The 20,446-nt window shown below is 41.9% G+C and overlaps 7 protein-coding genes across 7 annotated transcripts; 4 read left to right on the forward strand and 3 right to left on the reverse strand.

Annotated features, from left to right (window-relative positions):
* Positions 1-510: 510 nt before the first annotated feature.
* On the reverse strand, positions 511-1,411 carry LOC26535937 (cuticle protein 38). Its single transcript, XM_015195449.3, has 2 exons — positions 971-1,411; positions 511-915 (listed from the first exon to the last, which is right to left on the reverse strand). Exons 1-2 carry the CDS (start codon positions 1,103-1,105, stop codon positions 589-591), a joined length of 462 nt encoding a protein of 153 aa, XP_015050935.3. The 5' UTR covers positions 1,106-1,411; the 3' UTR covers positions 511-588.
* On the forward strand, positions 1,194-1,859 carry LOC6534949 (cuticle protein 38). The gene is made up of 2 exons (XM_002095583.4): positions 1,194-1,373; positions 1,433-1,859. Exons 1-2 carry the CDS (start codon positions 1,194-1,196, stop codon positions 1,772-1,774), a joined length of 522 nt encoding a protein of 173 aa, XP_002095619.3. The 3' UTR covers positions 1,775-1,859.
* A 4,399-nt stretch (positions 1,860-6,258) lies between these two features.
* LOC6540423 (cuticle protein 38) lies at positions 6,259-6,856 on the reverse strand. The gene is made up of 2 exons (XM_002087198.4): positions 6,660-6,856; positions 6,259-6,600 (listed from the first exon to the last, which is right to left on the reverse strand). Exons 1-2 carry the CDS (start codon positions 6,837-6,839, stop codon positions 6,259-6,261), a joined length of 522 nt encoding a protein of 173 aa, XP_002087234.2. The 5' UTR covers positions 6,840-6,856.
* On the forward strand, positions 6,524-7,535 carry LOC26534799 (cuticle protein 38). Its single transcript, XM_015189159.2, has 3 exons — positions 6,524-6,615; positions 6,863-7,055; positions 7,111-7,535. The coding sequence occupies exons 2-3, from the start codon at positions 6,921-6,923 to the stop codon at positions 7,435-7,437; spliced, it is 462 nt and encodes a 153-aa protein (XP_015044645.1). The 5' UTR covers positions 6,524-6,615; positions 6,863-6,920; the 3' UTR covers positions 7,438-7,535.
* A 1,200-nt stretch (positions 7,536-8,735) lies between these two features.
* Positions 8,736-9,686, reverse strand: LOC26535087 (cuticle protein 38). The gene is made up of 3 exons (XM_015189558.3): positions 9,600-9,686; positions 9,160-9,352; positions 8,736-9,104 (listed from the first exon to the last, which is right to left on the reverse strand). Exons 2-3 carry the CDS (start codon positions 9,292-9,294, stop codon positions 8,790-8,792), a joined length of 450 nt encoding a protein of 149 aa, XP_015045044.2. The 5' UTR covers positions 9,295-9,352; positions 9,600-9,686; the 3' UTR covers positions 8,736-8,789.
* LOC6539685 (cuticle protein 38) lies at positions 9,370-10,018 on the forward strand. The gene is made up of 2 exons (XM_002086535.3): positions 9,370-9,555; positions 9,615-10,018. Exons 1-2 carry the CDS (start codon positions 9,376-9,378, stop codon positions 9,975-9,977), a joined length of 543 nt encoding a protein of 180 aa, XP_002086571.2. The 5' UTR covers positions 9,370-9,375; the 3' UTR covers positions 9,978-10,018.
* A 3,346-nt stretch (positions 10,019-13,364) lies between these two features.
* Positions 13,365-13,946, forward strand: LOC6534951 (cyclin-dependent kinase inhibitor 1C). Its single transcript, XM_039373879.1, has 2 exons — positions 13,365-13,376; positions 13,446-13,946. Exons 1-2 carry the CDS (start codon positions 13,365-13,367, stop codon positions 13,944-13,946), a joined length of 513 nt encoding a protein of 170 aa, XP_039229813.1.
* The last annotated feature ends 6,500 nt before the right edge of the window (positions 13,947-20,446 follow it).

The raw sequence follows: 20,446 nt of genomic DNA on the forward strand, positions 1-20,446 counted from the left end.
ACACTTTTGAAAAATGTTTTAATATTTTTTCATTTTTGTATTGGTCTTTGAATAATTAAAACGGAATGCATATAAAATAATACAAAAGAGAGTGCTGCAGTCAAGTGCCTCGACTATCAGATACCCGGTACTCGGCTGATAACTTCAAAGGCAATAAAATGATATAAATCAAAACATTCAAAAACATAGCAGTGATAGTTTTGGTCGTGGCTAAATGTTTCTGGCATTTCGATGGAAATGTGTAAGACAAGTGATAATAAAATGTCTAGCTTTAATAGTTTCCGAGACCTCGACGTTCATGCGAGCGGAAAGACAGACGAACATATCGACGAACAAACGGAAAAGTCTAGATCGACTTGCAGATGATCTTGATCATTAATATTCCGAATGAAAGTTCCGCATCGTTTCCCTCTACCAGTTACAAACTTCCTAACGAGTCTAGTACGCTATCTTTTATTCTGCGAGCAACCTGTGTTAAGCAAATCCATAGATCCAAAGCTTCTTCAGTAATTTTCTGTGGTCGTAAATATCGATTTAACAGTTCATTTTTATTATATTTATCGTGTTAGATGATCACAGTTTAGTAATTTAGATGAGAACTGGTGCAGGAGCAGCGGCGTAGCTCAGAGGTGCGGAGTAGGCCAAAGGCGAGGAGTAGGCCAAGGGAGCAGCCAGAGGAGCAGCCGCGTACTTGGCCACCACGGGAGCAGCCACGGGAGCAATCACAGGAGCGGCGGCGATTCCATTGTAGTTCCTGGCGAAAACCTGGCTACTGGTGGCGGTCACAACTGGAGCGGGAGCAGCTACCACGGCAGCAGGAGCAGTGTAAGCCAGGGGAGCAGTGTAGGCCAATGGAGCACCCAGGAGTCCAGGCTTGGCAGATGCGCAGGCAACGATAGCCAGGAACACAACAGCCTGTGAATAGAATACAATTAGTAAACAAGGCAGCAAGTTAAGTTTTTAAACTTACGGATTTGAACATTTTGATTATTGATCTGGTGCTTTCGGATCGAAAACTTGAACTTGTCTGATGCCGTTCAACACATTCCACACCACTATTTATACGCCGAATCGGGACTGCGTCTGTGACCTCAGGCCATCGCATTCAGTGGCCACCAAGAGTTATTCCACATTCTGCACTCAGCAGTGGGAAATCACATAAACTACGGCAAAGTGCAAATGGTAAATAGTAAATGGTAAATGGTAACGGGAGACTGTCACAGCATTTAAATGAACTGAATGCGTGCGATCATGAGTCAGAGCTGAGCAGACATTCGTGTATAAATATGCTCCACGAAGAGCAGTGGGATATCAAACAGTTTCTAGCCTTCCGAAGAAGCAAAACAACGAAATATACCACCATGCTCAAATACGTATGTTCTTGAGAAAGGACCCTCAAAGGATTAAACTAACCAACCTGATTTATTCACAGGCCGTCGTCGTCCTCGCACTCGTTGGCTGTGCTGCTGCCAAGCCTGGACTCCTGGGTGCACCTTTGGCCTACTCTGCTCCCCTGGCTTACACTGCTCCTGCTGCCGTGGTAGCTGCTCCCGCTCCAGTTGTGACCGCCACCAGCAGCCAGGTGATCGCCAGGAACTTCAATGGAATCGCCGCCGCTCCTGTGATTGCTTCCGTGGCTGCTCCAGTAGGGGCCAAGTACGCTGCTGCTCCTCTGGCAGCTCCGTTGGCTGCTCCTCTGGCCTATTCTTCTCCGTTGACCTATTCTGCTCCTCTAGCATACAACGGTCTCCCTCTTGCACCTGTTCTAGTATAAGGAAAATTTAAGAAGTGATGTATACATCTTCAGTTCGTAAATTTTTGCTTACATAAGAAAATAAAATAGTAATATCCAACTGTCGATAAAACAAACTTGTATTATTTGAAAATTTTGTCGATTTATGAATAAAACGATAGAATCGATTAGTTAACGAAATTCAATACCTAGGAGCTTCTTGAGTATCCTATGTGTTTAATAAAAATGGGTCTGGCACTTTTATAGACTAAAATAAATTTGTTCATTGAGAGTCATTAAAACAAAATGGAGTTCAAGTACTTAGAATTGCTACACTTTACATATTCGTATGTTGGGCTCGGCAACCAGTCATAGCTAAATGCTAAATACTAGTTTGTTGTGAATACAGAGGGTCTAATAGTTAACAGAATTTTCTTGGACATCACGAAACCTTTTTAAAACCGTTAGTCGTAGAGTAAAAAGGTTATGTTTGATTCGTTGAAAACTATGTAACAGAAGAAGGAAATATATAAAATATAAAATATAAAATATAAAATATATTTATATCCTTGATCAAGACCACTAGCTGAGTGACCTGGTCATGTTCGTCTGCCTTCGTCGTTCTGTCTCTCTTAACCCTCTACTGCATGAGCATAGAAATATTGAAGAAAAAAAATTTTTTTTTGGGGCCATAGTTTGGAGGACAAAACAAGAGAGAACGCTATAGTCGAGTTCCCCGACTATCTGATACCCGTTACTCAGTTAGTGGAAGGGAGAAGGAGAGTCTTAAACACAGTTTTTGGCGGTTTGTGGGCGTTAGAGTGGGCGTGGCAAAAAGTTTTTTGGCAAATCGATAGAAATTTACAAGACCAATACAAAAATGAAAAAATTTCAAAATATTTTTCAAAAGTGTGGGCGTAGCAGCTTTGGGCGGTTTGTGGGCGTAGCAGCTTTGGGCGGTTTGTGGGCGTTAGAGTGGGCGTGGCAAAAAGTTTTTTGGCAAATCGATAGAAATTTACAAGACCAATACAAAAATGAAAAAATATCAAAACATTTTTCAAAAGTGTGGGCGTGGCAGTTTTGGGCGGTTTGTGGGCGTTAGAGTGGGCGTGGCAACATGAATCGACAAACTTGCGCTGCGTCTATGTCTCTGGAGTCTGTATGCTTAATCTCAACTTTGTAGCTTTTGTAGTTCCTGAGATCACAGCGTTCATACGGACGGACAGACAGACGGACAGACGGACATGGTCATATCGACTCGGCTATTGGTCCTGATCAAGAATATATATACTTTATATGGTCGGAAACCCTTCCTTTTGCCTGTTACATACTTTTCAACGAATCTAGTATACCCTTTTACTCTACGAGTAACGGGTATAAAAACGAAGCTATATATGGTAGTATATGCTAGTAAAAGGAGTACCTTCCCTGCTTGTAGTCGGCGATGCAGTTGGAGTCATCCCAGGACGTCCGCGCTTCTTTCTTTTTCCTGCCTTGCACAGGTGCTGAGTTATGTAAAGCTTGAAGTCGAACAGTGGCATATATTGATCTGACTTACGACGGTATAAAATCCACGAATTAACTACGCACATATCAATCATGTGGAAAAATATATTTTTATACCAATTTCTTGAACGCAATTGAATTCTATAAAGTCCCAGTAAAGAATCAAGTAAATCAACGCCACCCATATGGTGATTGTAACATCTACTGCCTTAGGAGACTCGATTTCTATATACTTTTGTCTTTCTTACTATCGCTTTTTTGTTGAAACAGAATTGCTTCCCACATAAGTGGAAAGAAGGTTGCTGCATATACAGCCATATATGGCGTCAGCAGTTTCTTGCAAAAAATAGTACTTATAATGCTTACCGAATAGTCAAATTATATTAATTATTCAAAAAAACTTTATATTATTTTCGAAAACTAATAGTTTCAAGCGCTAATTTTGTTTTTTAATAGAGTAAATTAATTTTTAAATACAGCATTATTCAATTTCGTTCGTCTGCTTGAGGTGCTTGCACAAAACTGATTAAAACGCGAGAGAAGGCAACATGAAAAAGATCTGAAAATAGTGCAAAGAAGAATAACTGTTAACAATGAATGAGCGTATGTACCGTTTTATCACCAAAAAAAACAAGAGAGAACGCTATAGTCGAGTTCCCCGACTATCTGATACCCGTTACTCAGTTAGTGGAAGGGAGAAGGAGAGTCTTAAACACAGTTTTTGGCGGTTTGTGGGCGTTAGAGTGGGCGTGGCAAAAAGTTTTTTGGCAAATCGATAGAAATTTACAAGACCAATACAAAAATGAAAAAATTTCAAAACATTTTTCAAAAGTGTGGGCGTAGCAGCTTTGGGCGGTTTGTGGGCGTTAGAGTGGGCGTGGCAAAAAGTTTTTTTGCAAATCGATAGAAATTTACAAGACCAATACAAAAATGAAAAAATTTCAAAACATTTTTTAAAAGTGTGGGCGTGGCAGTTTTGGGCGGTTTGTGGGCGTTAGAGTGGGCGTGGCAACATGAATCGACAAACTTGCGCTGCGTCTATGTCTCTGGAGTCTGTATGCTTAATCTTAACTTTGTAGCTTTTGTAGTTCCTGAGATCACAGCGTTCATACGGACGGACAGACAGACGGACAGACGGACAGACGGACAGACGGACAGACGGACATGGTCATATCGACTCGGCTATTGGTCCTGATCAAGAATATATATACTTTATATGGTCGGAAACCCTTCCTTCTGCCTGTTACATACTTTTCAACGAATCTAGTATACCCTTTTACTCTACGAGTAACGGGTATAATTATTGAAAGTGAGAAACCATATATGGCTCTGTATGCGGTACAGGGTTAAACGCCCACAAACCGTCAATAACTAACACGCAAATATTTTATACCAGTTACTCGTTGAGTAAAAGGGTATACTAGATTCGTTGGAAAGTATGTAACAGGCAGAAGGAAGCGTTTCCGACCATATAAAGTATATACATATATTCTTGATTTGGATCAATAGCCGAGTCGATTTGGCCATGTCCGTCTGTCCGTATGAACGTCGAGATCTCAAGAACTATAAAAGCTAGGAAGCTCAGATTAAGCATCCAGACTCCAGTGACATAGACGCAGCTCGAGTTTATCGATTCATGTTCCCACGCCCACCCTAACGCCAACAAACCGCTCAAAACTCCCATGCCCACACTCTTAAAAATCTTTTTATATTTTTTCACATTTTTGTTAGTCTTGTTAATTTTTCCCGTTTTTCCAAAAATATTTTTGTCACACCCACTCTAACGCTTACAAGCCGCTTAAAACTGTCAGTGCTTAAATTTTCTCGTTCGCACTGCCACTAGCTAGTAACGGGTATCAGATAGTCGGGGAACGCGTTCTCTGGTTTGGTATAGGCTTTTACTCTACGAGTAAGGGGTATACAAACCTATTGCATGCCGAATAAGAACTCTTTATGATTAAAAGCAACGAAACTGTTATTTATTATCCAATATTCTCAAATACTTTTGCATTATATATTATATCCATATTATATTATATAGAAATCCGAATCTGCATAAAAACGGATGGACGGACAGACGGATCTTAAAACTGACGTTGATACTGATTAAGAATATATTTACTTTATATGGCCGCAAATGTCTCCTTTTTTGCGTTTTTCCGGTTAAAATCAATACACCCTCTTTAAGGGTGTAAGAGAGAGAACGATATAATTAAGTTCCTCGTGATAAAAAGATTAATATTAAAATGTTCATTAAAATTGGCGAGAAAACTAGTAAAATTAAAAGAAATAGAAACGTTTATCAAAATTGTTTGTTTGGTGTTTGGGTTTCCTAAGCGTTAGAGTGGTCGTGATAATTTTCTAAAAAAAAAACTTGCACTGCGTCTTATTCTCTTCAATCTGCATGGTTAATTTTAACTTCCTAGCTTTAATAGACGTCCATACCAACAAACGGACGGAAAGACCCAAGTCCAATATATATTCTAATATGTTCCTGATCTACCTTCTAGACATTATTCCTTGGTACTTTCCCTCTTACTCGTGGAATGATACAGTATTAAAATGGAATTTATTTCATGTCGAACATATCTTTTACCTTACATACTTTCAAACATTTCCTTTTACCATTAAAGACTAGGCACATTTTGAAAATAGGCAACCCAACGCTGTCAGTCACTTCCAGCAAGTGCCAAATCAGTGGCTCCTATCGGTCAAAGGTCACTTTTGACCTTGACATAATTGCCAAGGTCTGTGCTCAAAAGCCGAAAAAAAGTAAACCCATAATACAAATCAATTTCGCACAATTTAATGTAACAAACACTGGACGGCAGCAACTGCCATTGAGCTGACAATAATTTTTATGACCATTACGTGACCTGCATTCGAAACTTTCAAATGTCCCATCAGCAGGTTGCGGATTTCGGCGGTCTTAGTATGCCAGAGGTAAATCCAATTAGCGGAGCCGAATAAAATGGTAGAAATTGGAGTTCGTTTAATTTTTTTTATTACTTTTGAAGATTTTAAAGAAGAACAGGAGCTGATGCAACCGCACTGTACGCTAAGGGAGAGGTGTAAGCCAAGGGTGAAGAGTAGGCCAAAGGAGCAGCCAACGGAGCTGCCAGAGGAGCAGCAGCGTACTTGGCCACTACTGGAGCAGCCACGGGAGCAATCACAGGAGCGGCGGCGATTCCATTGTAGTTCCTGGCGAAAACCTGGCTACTGGTGGCGGTCACAACTGGAGCGGGAGCAGCTACCACGGCAGCAGGAGCAGTGTAAGCCAGGGGAGCAGAGTAGGCCAAAGGTGCACCCAGGAGTCCAGGCTTGGCAGCAGCACAGCCAACGAGTGCGAGGACGACGACGGCCTGTGAATAAATCAGGTTGGTTAGTTTAATCCTTTGAGGGTCCTTTCTCAAGAACATACGTATTTGAGCATGGTGGTATATTTCGTTGTTTTGCTTCTTCGGAAGGCTAGAAACTGTTTGATATCCCACTGCTCTTCGTGGAGCATATTTATACACGAATGTCTGCTCAGCTCTGACTCATGATCGCACGCATTCAGTTCATTTAAATGCTGTGACAGTCTCCCGTTACCATTTACCATTTACCATTTGCACTTTGCCGTAGTTTATGTGATTTCCCACTGCTGAGTGCAGAATGTGGAATAACTCTTGGTGGCCACTGAATGCGATGGCCTGAGGTCACAGACGCAGTCCCGATTCGGCGTATAAATAGTGGTGTAAAATGTGTTGAACGGCATCAGACAAGTTCAAGTTTTCGATCCGAAAGCACCAGATCAATAATCAAAATGTTCAAATCCGTAAGTTTAAAAACTTAACTTGCTGCCTTGTTTACTAATTGTATTCTATTCACAGGCTGTTGTGTTCCTGGCTATCGTTGCCTGCGCATCTGCCAAGCCTGGACTCCTGGGTGCTCCATTGGCCTACACTGCTCCCCTGGCTTACACTGCTCCTGCTGCCGTGGTAGCTGCTCCCGCTCCAGTTGTGACCGCCACCAGTAGCCAGGTTTTCGCCAGGAACTACAATGGAATCGCCGCCGCTCCTGTGATTGCTCCCGTGGCTGCTCCCCTGGTGGCCAAGTACGCGGCTGCTCCTCTGGCTGCTCCCTTGGCCTACTCCTCGCCTTTGGCCTACTCCGCACCTCTGAGCTACGCCGCTGCTCCTGCACCAGTTCTCATCTAAATTACTAAACTGTGATCATCTAACACGATAAATATAATAAAAATGAAATAACAGAAATAACAGAAATGAAATAAATCGATATTTACGACCACAGAAAATTACTGAAGAAGCTTTGGATCTATGGATTTGCTTAACACAGGTTGCTCGCAGAATAAAAGATAGCGTACTAGACTCGTTAGGAAGTTTGTAACTGGTAGAGGGAAACGATGCGGAACTTTCATTCGGAATATTTATGATCAAGATCATCTGCAAGTCGATCTAGACTTTTCCGTTTGTTCGTCGATATGTTCGTCTGTCTTTCCGCTCGCATGAACGTCGAGGTCTCGGAAACTATTAAAGCTAGACATTTTATTATCACTTGTCTTACACATTTCCATCGAAATGCCAGAAACATTTAGCCACGACCAAAACTATCACTGCTATGTTTTTGAATGTTTTGATTTATATCATTTTATTGCCTTTGAAGTTATCAGCCGAGTACCGGGTATCTGATAGTCGAGGCACTTGACTGCAGCACTCTCTTTTGTATTATTTTATATGCATTCCGTTTTAATTATTCAAAGACCAATACAAAAATGAAAAAATATTAAAACATTTTTCAAAAGTGTGGGCGTGGTAGCTTTGGGCGTTAGAGTGGGCGTGGCAACATGAATCGATAAACTTGCGCTGCTTCTATGTCGCTGGAGTCAGTGTATGCTGAATCTGAACTTCCTAGCTTTCAAAGTTTTTGAGATATCGACGTTCATACGGACAGACGGACATGGCCAGATTGACTCGGCTATTGATCCTGATGAAGAATATATGTATATACTTTATATGGTCGGGAAAGCTTCCTTCTGCCTGTTACATACTTTTCAACGAATTTATTATACCCTTTTACTCTACGAGTAACGTGTATAAAAAATATCAAAACATTTATCAAAAGGCCTGACAGTTTTGGGCGGTTTGTGGGAGTTGTAAAAACATAGTAGGGACCGTATTGTCTCATTAAAGACAGCATGCATAAGCTAGCGAAACCACTCCAATACTTTAGAATTTAGAATTTAGCAACTAATTAATTTAGCAACCACAGTCAAAGACAATAAAGGTTTGTAATTAATAAATGTTGCCGTCGTTAGGTGGCGCTATAGTGCATTCCTGTAAAATGTCGCTTCGCTACTTGCATTTCTTATTCTTCATTCCACCTCCGCTAGCTAAGTAAGAGGTATCTGATAGCCCATGAATTTGAAAATGAACATGAAAATGTAAGTAAATTGGTCATAAATGTTTATGTTGCGTATTTAAAATGAATATCTTAATTGAGATTTATCACAATTTATTATCGTTGTAATAGGTGATCACAGCTTTGAAATTTAAATGAGAAGTGGAGCAGGAGCAGCGGCGTAGCTCAGAGGTGCGGAGTAGGCCAAAGGCGAGGAGAAGGCCAAGGGAGCAGCCAGAGGAGCAGCCGCGTACTTGGCCACCACGGGAGCAATCACAGGAGCGGCGGCGATTCCATTGTAGTTCCTGGCGAAAACCTGGCTACTGGTGGCGGTCACAACTGGAGCGGGAGCAGCTACCACGGCAGCAGGAGCAGTGTAAGCCAGGGGAGCAGTGTAGGCCAATGGAGCACCCAGGAGTCCAGGCTTGGCAGATGCGCAGGCAACGATAGCCAGGAACACAACAGCCTGTGAATAGAATACAATTAGTAAACAAGGCAGCAAGTTAAGTTTTTAAACTTACGGATTTGAACATTTTGATTATTGATCTGGTGCTTTCGGATCGAAAACTTGAACTTGTCTGATGCCGTTCAACACATTTTACACCACTATTTATACGCCGAATCGGGACTGCGTCTGTGACCTCAGGCCATCGCATTCAGTGGCCACCAAGAGTTATTCCACATTCTGCACTCAGCAGTGGGAAATCACATAAACTACGGCAAAGTGCAAATGGTAAATGGTAAATGGTAACGGGAGACTGTCACAGCATTTAAATGAACTGAATGCGTGCGATCATGAGTCAGAGCTGAGCAGACATTCGGGTATAAATATGCTCCACGAAGAGCAGTGGGATATCAAACAGTTTCTAACCTTCCGAAGAAGCAAAACAACGAAATATACCACCATGCTCAAATACGTATGTTCTTAAGAAAGGACCCTCAAAGGATTAAACTAACCAACCTGATTTATTCACAGGCCGTCGTCGTCCTCGCACTCGTTGCCTGTGCTGCTGCCAAGCCTGGACTCCTGGGTGCACCTTTGGCCTACTCTGCTCCCCTGGCTTACACTGCTCCTGCTGCCGTGGTAGCTGCTCCCGCTCCAGTTGTGACCGCCACCAGCAGCCAGGTGATCGCCAGGAACTTCAATGGAATCGCCGCCGCTCCTGTGATTGCTCCCGTGGCTGCTCCAGTAGTGGCCAAGTTCGCTGCTGCTCCTCTGGCAGCTCCGTTGGCTGCTCCTTTGGCCTATTCGTCTCCTTTGGCGTACTCCGCTCCTCTGGCTTACACTTCTCCACTAGCCTATAAAGCGCTTCCGGCTGCAGCTTCAGTTCTCTTATAAGGACTTTGACTGAACAATAAATATACGAAAAATAAGATAAATCACTAGAAATTACTTTATAGGGCAAGTGAAACTGTGGGACTGGTGGACAGTTTAAATTGAATTAGCCACTGGCAGCTGGCCGTGCTCATAAACAACAGTAATGACTGGCCTCTGGAACTCCACCGCCTCGATTGCAGATGCAGATCACGTAGCAAGTGGGCAAGTTATTGGCCACCGGCAGCCGTCGCTGGATGCGTGATATTTAAAAGTGGGAAAAATGGTTTGTTTTGATGTTGTTGGCGACAGAAATTTGTAATTAAGTCAAGGTCGCTGGACAGTCGAGGTCGGGCTAATGAACTTTTCAGTGCTAACTGAAAGAAATCAAGGGCTTAAAAAGTAATGACATCTCAATTTAACGGCACTAGGCCGTTTAATTATTGTACTAGTAAGGTTAAGAGCATAGTTACGAATCAATTTTAGGTTTAATAAAAGTCCTAATGAAAGCTGAAAGACAAGCATCTTTAAAAACCAAATTACAGGCAAGGATATTGATTTTTGTTTGTAATATATATACACAGTTTTTATTTTTAAGGAAGTCAAATATTATCATTATCAACCCTTTTTAATAAGTGTGCTGAAATAAAGTTAGAGACTGAAAATACATATAAGTAGCTACCAATAAGCATGATACCTATCTGTGGCACACTTATACAAAAAGAAGGCTTTGATAATCTGATGTGACTTAATAAAACCCATTACTCGTAATAGGGCGTACTAGATTGTTTAGAACTATGCAACAGCGGAATTGAGCCGTTCCGAGCCTTGAAGCTTATGTGCTATTGGACAGGATCACTAGTCGAGTCTGTCCCTTCCACTGTCTGTCCGTGCGCGTATTGCCATCTCACTCGCTCACTCCTTTAGCAGAATAAGAGGCATTTAATAGTCGACTATAGCGTTGCCTGTAGTTTTAATGATGGATTCAACAGAGAACGTGCCGTTCCGCTAAAGAATTAGCATTCACAGAGCACACCTCAACGGCTAACTGTAAGAAGCGTGTCATTATTGTAGTGTAGCAAATAAAATTGAAAGTGAATTGAGACCAAGGTTTTGCCAAATAATTTCTAAAATTATTCAAGAGCTTGTGGAATGTGGGTTACTTTAGTTAAGACATCCAAGAATTTTACTCCAGGAAGGTGAAATCAAAGTCACTATTTTGGCTTCGGTTTATTAACTGTTCTATATGTGACAATATATAAATCAGGACAAACACATAGTACGAGGGCTGCTATATATATTTCTGGACTAGGCAACACTAAGTGTTGCCAGGTGCAAACTGACATTACCATTGTAAAGTTTGACATTTTTTAGCATAACATCACTCAGAACGTTTTGTCATTTAATCGTGAATTGTTTTATTTACTGGGATTACAAATATGCATCTCGTCAAAAAAATGGAATTAACTCGTAAACATTTTCGTGCGATCATTTTCGCTACTTTCGACGTGGATTATCACGACAAGAGTGCATCGATGAACTAAAATCTTTGTATGGCTATAAAGCACCATCCTATAGCACTGTGAAAAACTGGTACAACGAATTCAATCGTTGCCGACGCTCGCTCAAAGACGAATTCCGTAAGGGTCGTCCAAAAACAGCCGTTGTTCAGATAGAGGCATGCCTATGCATTCTCCCACCAGCATACATTCGATATTGCATGAACACCTGGCCATAAAAAAGGTTTGTTCTCGTTGGATCCCGCACAATTTGACAATCGCTTAAAAAAAGGCTCGAGTGGATTGGTGTGATGAAAAGCTGACCAAATACGATCGCGGTGCTTCAAAAGGCGTTTATAAAATCGTCACAGGAGACATAATAAAATCAAGAATCAAGATAAAAAAAAAAAACAAGAAAATAATGCTGAGTGACCGTTTTTCATCGCCAGAAAAAGCTATTGAGGGATTAAAAAACCATTTTTTGGAGGTGTCATAATCGGAATGGAAAAAGTGCTTCAAAATTGATTTGAACGCATGCAAAAGTGTATAAATCTGGATGGAGAATATTTTGAAAAACAATAAAACCATTTTCGTTGATCAATATTTGTATTTTCATTATTAGGCCAGAAATATATATAGCAGCCCTGTTATAACATTTCGACAGCTTTTATATTATACATGTTCAGATAACGAAGGACATTTAAAGTAAGTCTCGACTTGCGGTGTCTCTAAAGCGCTCCAGTAGCATGTATCGCATACGAATATTGGTAACTTTAATGACACAATATACTGATAGGTGATCAACAAAAATGTATCTCATATTAAACAAAATATAAAGAGGCTAAAACGATTTCAAGGAAATAAAAATAAGGAACACCCCTTGTAATTTTGAAAACAAGTAGGAGTACTGAATCTTGTAATAATAATTTTAGATATTCCTCAATGTTTTATGTGTATCAATAAATAGTGTCTAAATCATTGCGAGTCGATGGGATGTGGACCACATTTAAATGAAAACAGTATTAAAATTCTTAGCTTTAGCTTAAGCTAGTCTAAGCTTTACAATCCCTGCCAATTGAGCCCCTCATTCTAAGCAAATAGCAAAGGTCAGCCAACTACGACCGCTCTCCAACCTTGACCCGGATGCCCAAAACAATAAATGTTGCAATGTCGCCGTCCAGCAGAGGAGTTCCCCAAATCATTCGAGTGTGTTCATGTGTGCTTTCTACTGCTGACCGAAGCCGGCACGTGTTCAAAATGCTTAATTGGCCGGGAAGACTGGACTAGTCTCCATATACATATATATTTTTGTGGCTGCCAACAGGTTTTCGATGAAAATTCCTTGGGCCAAAAACCAAAGGTTAGGTTGAAGTGTGAGAAATGTAGACTTGAATTATTGTTATCAAAATTTTTGTTTAATTTCTGACCCGGAAATCTAATAAATTTCTACCTCCGCTTGTGGTTAAGCACTGTGTGTTCTTAGGGCTGTGACTCTCAAAGGGCTTTAGATGACGAAAACAGTTTGTAGAAAATATAAATAATATGTTTATCACCAGCCATTAACCCACTTGTTGGCCTCGGTAAATGCCAATAATGGTAAATTCCCAATGAAATCCGAATTGCATTTAAAAACCATTTCTGTATAATTAGCCAGCGAGTGCAATTGACTGCCCTTCGGGTTTTATGCCGTCCCTCGAAGACCTAAACTTGCAAACTACCAACTAATATTTTTCAGACACTAATAATGGCCCAACGGTTGCGGCGCATTTGGAATCTTAAGTAGCCGTCGCGTTTAACACTGAGTGGTATAAATACCTCGCGGTCTGCCTTCGATTGTCATCAGTCAGCTCTTTGCTTTCAAGTCAATCCAAGCTTAGCTTCAAATCAGAAAACCAAAAACCATTAAGCCATCATGTTCAAATACGTTAGTATTGAATTGCCAAGTAACTTATATATACATATGTACTTCATTATCTTATTTTGCTACTTCTAGGCCGTTCTCATCTGCGCCCTGATCGCCTGTGCGGCTGCCAAGCCAGGATTGCTTCACTCTCCTCTGGCAGCTCTTCCCGCTCCGGTGATTGCTGCTCCCGCTCCTGTGGTCACTGCCGCCAGCAGCCAAGTCGTAGCCAGGACCTTCAATGGCATTGCCGCTGCTCCAGTGATCGCCCAAGTTCCGGTGGCTCCTGCTCCAGTGCTGAGGACCCTAGCCGCTCCCCTAGCAGCTTCATTCCGCGCTCCAGCTCCCGTTGCATTCGCCGCTCCATTGGCCGCTCCGTTGGCCGCTCCATTGGCTGCTCCGTTGGCCGCTCCTCTTCCCGCTCCAGTGGCTGCTCCAATCCTCAACAGAGTGGCTCCATTTGGTGCCCCCATTGCCACCCCCTTCGCTGCTCCGTACGCCCATCCCTATGCTGCGCCCGTTTTGGCCAAATACGCTGCTCCACTGACTTACGCCCCAGCACCTTTGAACTATGCCGCGCCCGCTTTGTGGTAGAGGAAAAATCGCATACCCCCGGGATTAAGCAACCGTTTGTGTGTTCAATGACTGATAGCCCTTAATAAAATCCGTTAAAATTGGTATAAAAAAAACAAAAAGGGCTCTTGTTGGCTTGGCTGTGGCTGTCTGGTTTTTCAGGTATTTGGATAAAGTCCTCTGACAAAAAGATTTATGGTGCAGAAAAAGATCTGGCTATTAGCTTTTTTCACAAATGTATTCTTTTCAAATTACATCGCACAACAAGTTTGTTACGGAAAAAACAGGCATTCAAAGAATGTTGATAATGGTGCTTAAATTAGCATGCAGAAAATAATATCTTCTTTGAAATTTGTAAATGTTTAAAAATTTAAAAGAATTGTAAAGCAAGTAATTTTATACACTTACCGTTGCGAATCGTTTTATATGTACGAACTAATAGCATTTTTAATAGTTTATTTCTGACATTTACTTTTGCAACTTGTTCTTAGCTGTGTTAGGTATTATATATAGTTTATCAAAAGAACTTGAAGGGTATTTGGAAGGCCGACTAACCCACAGCTTTTTGTTGAGTTCTCCGCACTGGATACCTTCCGAATCCCCTAAAAAACTCTGGCCACTCATATAGGGTCAATCGCTTGTGTCGCGTCGTCGCTTTTATTCAGGTCATTTGTGTTTCATTGTCCCACATTGGCTTCGTCCATGAGTCTGAGGACGAGTTATGGCACATGGATGAAGTGTGTGTATGTGGCTTTTCTGGGGATAAGTGGGTGTTAGAGTGGGTGGTGAGTGGGTGATTGGTGGCTCAGGTAGTGGAGAAGGCCACTCTGGGTCGAATCGTTTTTCATTTCCTTTTCATCGATATTTGCCATTCATTTGGTATTTGACAAACAATGCAAGAAGCGAAGCGCAATGAATGCCCAATAAATGTTCAAATTATGGTCGTGTTTTCCCTTTTGAAGTTAAACGCAAAATGGTCATACCGTAAGGCTACCTTAAAGCTAAATTCTGGGCGGAAGCAACGCCACACAGGGAAAAAGGAAATTAAGAAAGAAATGCCGGGTAGAAAGCGAAAACTTAAACAGCAAAAGAGATAAGAAGCAAACATACACGCAATTCCTACACTACAAAAGCCTCTTTCCGCCGCCCTCCCCCTCAAAGTTTGCCAGGATTTTCCCGGGCTGGGGAAATTTTCCATGTCGACGTTGGTTGATTTTCAACAGCAGCGCAAACGCAGCAAAGTTTATCCTCAATTAAACTTTTTGTTGTTGCGTAAAATTGCGCTTGAAGTTCGCCCCGCCATCTGTCTCTTTGCCTCTGCGCTTTGTGCGCGTGTGGGCTGTGTACTCACATGTACACAGAGAGAAACGTTTCAAGACTCGAATTTAATAAACTCAACTTTATCATGCGGAAGATAGAAACCTTTTCAATTTTAATTGAATTTATATACTAGGTAAATAGATACAACAATCGAAAATGTATTCTATACTTGTAAATCGTATCTAATTGCAGAATACACAGTTTAAAATTATTTTTATATATGTAGGTATACATTTTTGTAAAGTAGCATTACTATTATAAAACGGGTACAAATGGTTATTTAAAAAGTAATATTTTTCCAGACGAATGCTATATTTATGTATCTGTATTTGCGATAGGCCGTACGTCAGGAACAGGGTCCCTATTCCCATTCATCCAAATCTTCCCTTCTACAACCCAGCCGCCTTATCCCACTTCCAGTACCATCCACCATCTTCATTTGCTGGCTTAACTTTTAACTCCACTTGCCTTAATTTTTTGCGCCAAGTTTATTGTTGTTGTGCATCTACCATCTACTCGGCACAATTTTTCGGTAATTTCCGCCCTTGTCCATAGAAGAAGTTGGGGAAAAGCCCCGAACTTCCCCATTCGGCAGCCCCTTTTCTTTGAAGAAGGTGGCTTTCCTAACCATTTGAGCCTTAGAATTTCATTAGCTCGCTTCGTATGCGTTTTAATTTGTTGCATCATTGCCTTGCCGAGTTTTCCTTTTAATTGATTCAATATCAAGTTCTTTGCCTGGTTTCCCTTCAGACCCTGGTTTATTATCATCTTCTGCCGCCGTGAGCGAAAACTTTTTAATGCATATTTTCAAGAAATTAGCAAGACTTTTTCATTAGGCCTTGTGTTTATTGGTTTTGTTATAGCTTACTTACATATTTTTCCAAAGTAGCATGGTAGAATTATAAATTGCAGTTATTTCTAAATCGACGAAGGCTTAGAAGCATTTTATATTTCAAGAAGTATGTAAGTAACATACATATATGAATGTATAACTAAAACTGCTTATAATATCATCAGCACTGAACACTTTGTGGCTTGGTTTTATAAAATATTCACTATTCTTGTGGCAGCGATTCCGGCACGGTTAAGTAAATAAATTATTGATCAGGATCACTAGTCGAGACGATCTGGCCGTGTCCGTTGGTCTGTCTGTCCGTCCGTATGAACGTCGGGATCTCTTTAGCTATAAAAGCTAGAAAGTTGAGATTAGACGTGCAGATATTCTAGAGACACAGCCACTAGCTGACTAACGGGTATCTGATAGTCGAGGAACTTGACTAAAGCGTTCTATCATGTTTTTGTAAGAATTATTTAACATTTCAATATCATTCGCTGCTCACTTCAATATTTACTTTAGATCCAAAGCACTACGCCTGCACATGCCAATGGTGCAGTAAATTCTTTTAGGATTCGCACAGCGAATCCGCACAGGAAATGTGTGTATGTGCACGTGGAGCTACATCGCAGTACTCCGAGCAGACAAAGCGGGCTAGACGTTTGGTCGGACCCGTTTCCGGTTGTGGTTGTTTAGGCCCTGGATCCTGATTCCAGGATACCGGCAACCGAATGGAAGCGGGGAGCATGCGAGGGGGACTTGGCCAAATAACGGCACTCAGTCACTCAATGCGGTTGCTTAGCCTTTCAGCTACAGACCGCAAAAATCCAGCAGCCTTTTCTGGCTTTTGATTTGACGACAACGGAACGGGAGCGAAGCGCATGGCATCGCATTGCATCGCAGGCGTATACGTAATGCACAGGGACAAATTTTGGGATGCACGGGTGTCTGTAAAAATAACTTTGTGTTATCTGAATACTAACCTTGCATGGGGTGGAAGCTGCGGCTTATTAAGTCCCTCAGTTATTTCCATTTTCGAAAGACACAAGTGCACATTAATCCCACATCTTTTCGTGCAGTGTGCGTATACGTGATTTGTTTGCCAGAGCAATTTACATGCCCCGGCGATGGATGAGATGCGAGATGTACGACAGAGATGGCGCTGCCGATGTCAATGGAGATTGTGATACGGATGGAGATGTCGAACGGCGGATTCTTTTGCGTGTGATTGTGGGCAATGTGGGCGGCTGTTGGCAATAGTGGGGGCTGTGGGTGTGGCTGCTGGCACTTTGACATTTGGCACCCGCGCGAAATTTTCAATTTCCGAGCGCCAGGTGGCGTCCGGGCGCAACTTTAATCGCCCAAATGCAAATCCAAAACGACGCGTGGTTAAGCGTCTAAGTAATGAGCAGCTGTCGGATCGCAATTTGCATCCACGCGGATGCCAAATCCAACGCCAAATGCAATTGACAATGGAACGAATCGACAAAAGCTTAATCAGAACTAATAGAAAAAGGCGTCGTATGGCTGTGAAACAAAAAAAGCCATGCCACGTCTGTTTCTGGATGCCGAAAACGCTTCACTTGCTGTCAATTGCCATGAGCTGGGGGATTTAGCTGAGCAAAGCCTTTTCCATTGAATGCGGATTATGCATTGATTTTTCCCCCATATTACGCATACGCAGGGTGGGCGACAGGTTAGCTGGCGCAGAAGCCATAGAAGGTAATAAAAATCCCCTTAGATAACATCATTATCGCAAAACTTAGACCCGAGTTTAAAATGTTTAAATTGGTCGGGCCAATTTAATATATGGTATTACTCATAAAAACTGGCATCAATTCTGTTGGTATTTTATTTGTAATAATATAATTTTTATGTTTTCCGGTTTCTTATTATGTGCTATTAAATTACAAAATTATAATTGTAATGCATTGCCTTTCTAATTGTTTTTGGTGGTCCTGTAAAATCCAAGGGGAGGATCAATACTACTCTGTTGACATAGAGTGGAGTCAAAGGTCGAACGGGAATTTGCAGTTAAATGCATTCAGCAAAGGACATCGAGTTAGAAGCATATTCAGCAAATTTTCTTGCTCCTAGCGCCTAAACAAAGGAAAGGAGTTCCCGGGTTCCGTCTTCCGGTTACTAACCCTTTTTCTGTACCCGCTACTTGAAGGAGAAAGTTTTCCCGAATTTTGTTTTCTTGCGCGTGTGTGCTGGTGGGCAAAGGGTTTCCCCTTCCGGACCACCCACACATGTATGCGTGCTGACGCAGCTCCTGGAAATCCGCTTTGGGTGCCGAAAAGGAAAAATAATTAATTAAGAAGTGCAAATCATAGCAAAATTATGCGGGCTGCCAAATTAAAACGAAAGTAAACGCCACCAACAGAAGCATCTCAAAGGGAGCAGCTGGTGGCAAATTGTGGGAAGTAAGCAAAATGAAATGCCTGGCGACACGAGATGAAAGATACGAGATACTTACATGCTGAAGTTAATGAAGGATTGATGGGCTTGGCTGATTGGCTGTGTGGTGTGTTCTAATCGGATTAAACAGACAAGTCTTAAAGGTGTTTGCTATCGCCATATGTCTACTATCGATTTTAGGTGACAAAGAAAAGGTATTTCACTCTTCCCATTTTCGCAGGATTTCCTGCAAAATGTATATGTGCTGTATCCAACCCAAACTATACCAACAAATTTCGAAACTTCCCCGGCTTAAGTTTATAAATTTGCAATCTGCGAAACATACTGTCTGGCTCTAATAAACTGCCAGCCAAACGATTTGCGGTGTGATGACATGCGCTTTCCTTTGCTTTCCCACCTGCCGCCACCCACTTGTATTTCCCAACAATTCTGGAAGTGAAAAAAGGGAAACTGCTTGGGGAAAACTGTGGAAACAACTGCAACTGCCAAGGCTATTTAAAAGCTCCAACTCGAACTCGAACTCAATTCAACTCCTTGAGTGTCAGTTCGGATTCCGTCTAGTTGGCCACCATTTCACCCATCTTATTCGGAAACCTGTGGGTCGACAAGCAAAACTCAGTCACAACACCTGAGGGCAGCCAGCAAGAACTCCGGCAGTATAATCACAAGAGGTTCCAAGGGTCGACTCTATCTGTCTGTGTATTTAAACTTTTGTAATAATCTACGGCAAATGCGCAACGTCAGCGTCTTTAGCTGGGTGAAATTGCTGCCACCCTCCCACCTCAATGGTTTTCCCGGCAAAGTTGTGGGACGCCATTTCGCTTTTGCTGTTTGTGTTGCGACTTTCGTTGACGCTGTCCCCAGTCTCAGAAATCCAATGCCAACTGCATCTGCCGCTCCTGGCGTACAAACTTTACCTTCCCCAAATTTCATTTGCAAACATTCTGGCACAGACTGCAAATTGAGTGTTTAATTGCAACGAAGTGGCATTCCAGGTGGCAGCAGCATATGCACCGGGCAGTCAAAGCCCAAAGCCTTTGGGCCTTTTTATTGGCCTACTTTGCACTCTGCATTCCCGAGTTTGGGAGTGTAAAATTGTTGGCTATTCGAGTGTGGCAGGACTACAAGTGTTTTAAACACAATTACCGGCGTAGAATTACGTTACGAAATGTAACGCGTTAAAAAATACTTGTGGTATATTTTGCATTAGTACAGAATGAATGTTAAATTTTGACAAGCTAGAATAAACTGAGTAATAAATTTTAAGGAGATTTAAAGAAGATTAACATATCTTATTAAATTGTATTTAATATAATTTTACTTTGAAGCTGCCAATCGTTTTGGCAAATTGTGCGTTCTTCGCCATACCTCTTCTTGCGACGGTGAGCCAATCATTTCACTTACGTTTTCATTTTATCAAGCGTCAAAAGTAATTTGCATTTAGCAAATATTTGCTGGCACCCAAGCCCTCATTTCCGCGCCCACCAGACGCTTTCGCACCCCCTGAATCCTTCTCGCAGGACGAACATCAAAGTGGCATCCCGCCATGCATGTCAAAGGCGTTGGCGTAGCTTTAAGTGTAACTCGCTTACCGTTCCGACTGTCAGTCATTCGAAAGTGGAAGTGAGTGGTTTTTCTACCACCTCCGGCGATTTTCGCGGTGCCAAGGCGCCAAAAGTGAAGCCGCCGCATGGCGGCAACGTGGTCGAAATGAGTTTTCAACTCAAGTGTTGGCAGGACATGGCCTTCGGCTAAGCAGAAGGGGTATTTTTCGAAATGGATTTCTGGCTCGATTCTTTTTGGGCTGGAAAGTAAGAGCTCAGCAGCAGTCACAGCCTTCGCAGAAATCTAGTTTACCGCTAACTACATAGACCTAGCCCTAAATCAATTGAAATTTGCTTATATTCCCAACAACTCAATGGTATTTCAATTCTTGGCTTAGTTT

This window comes from Drosophila yakuba, chromosome 3L (assembly GCF_016746365.2).
Source record: "Drosophila yakuba strain Tai18E2 chromosome 3L, Prin_Dyak_Tai18E2_2.1, whole genome shotgun sequence".
Lineage (NCBI taxonomy): Eukaryota > Metazoa > Arthropoda > Insecta > Diptera > Drosophilidae > Drosophila > Drosophila yakuba.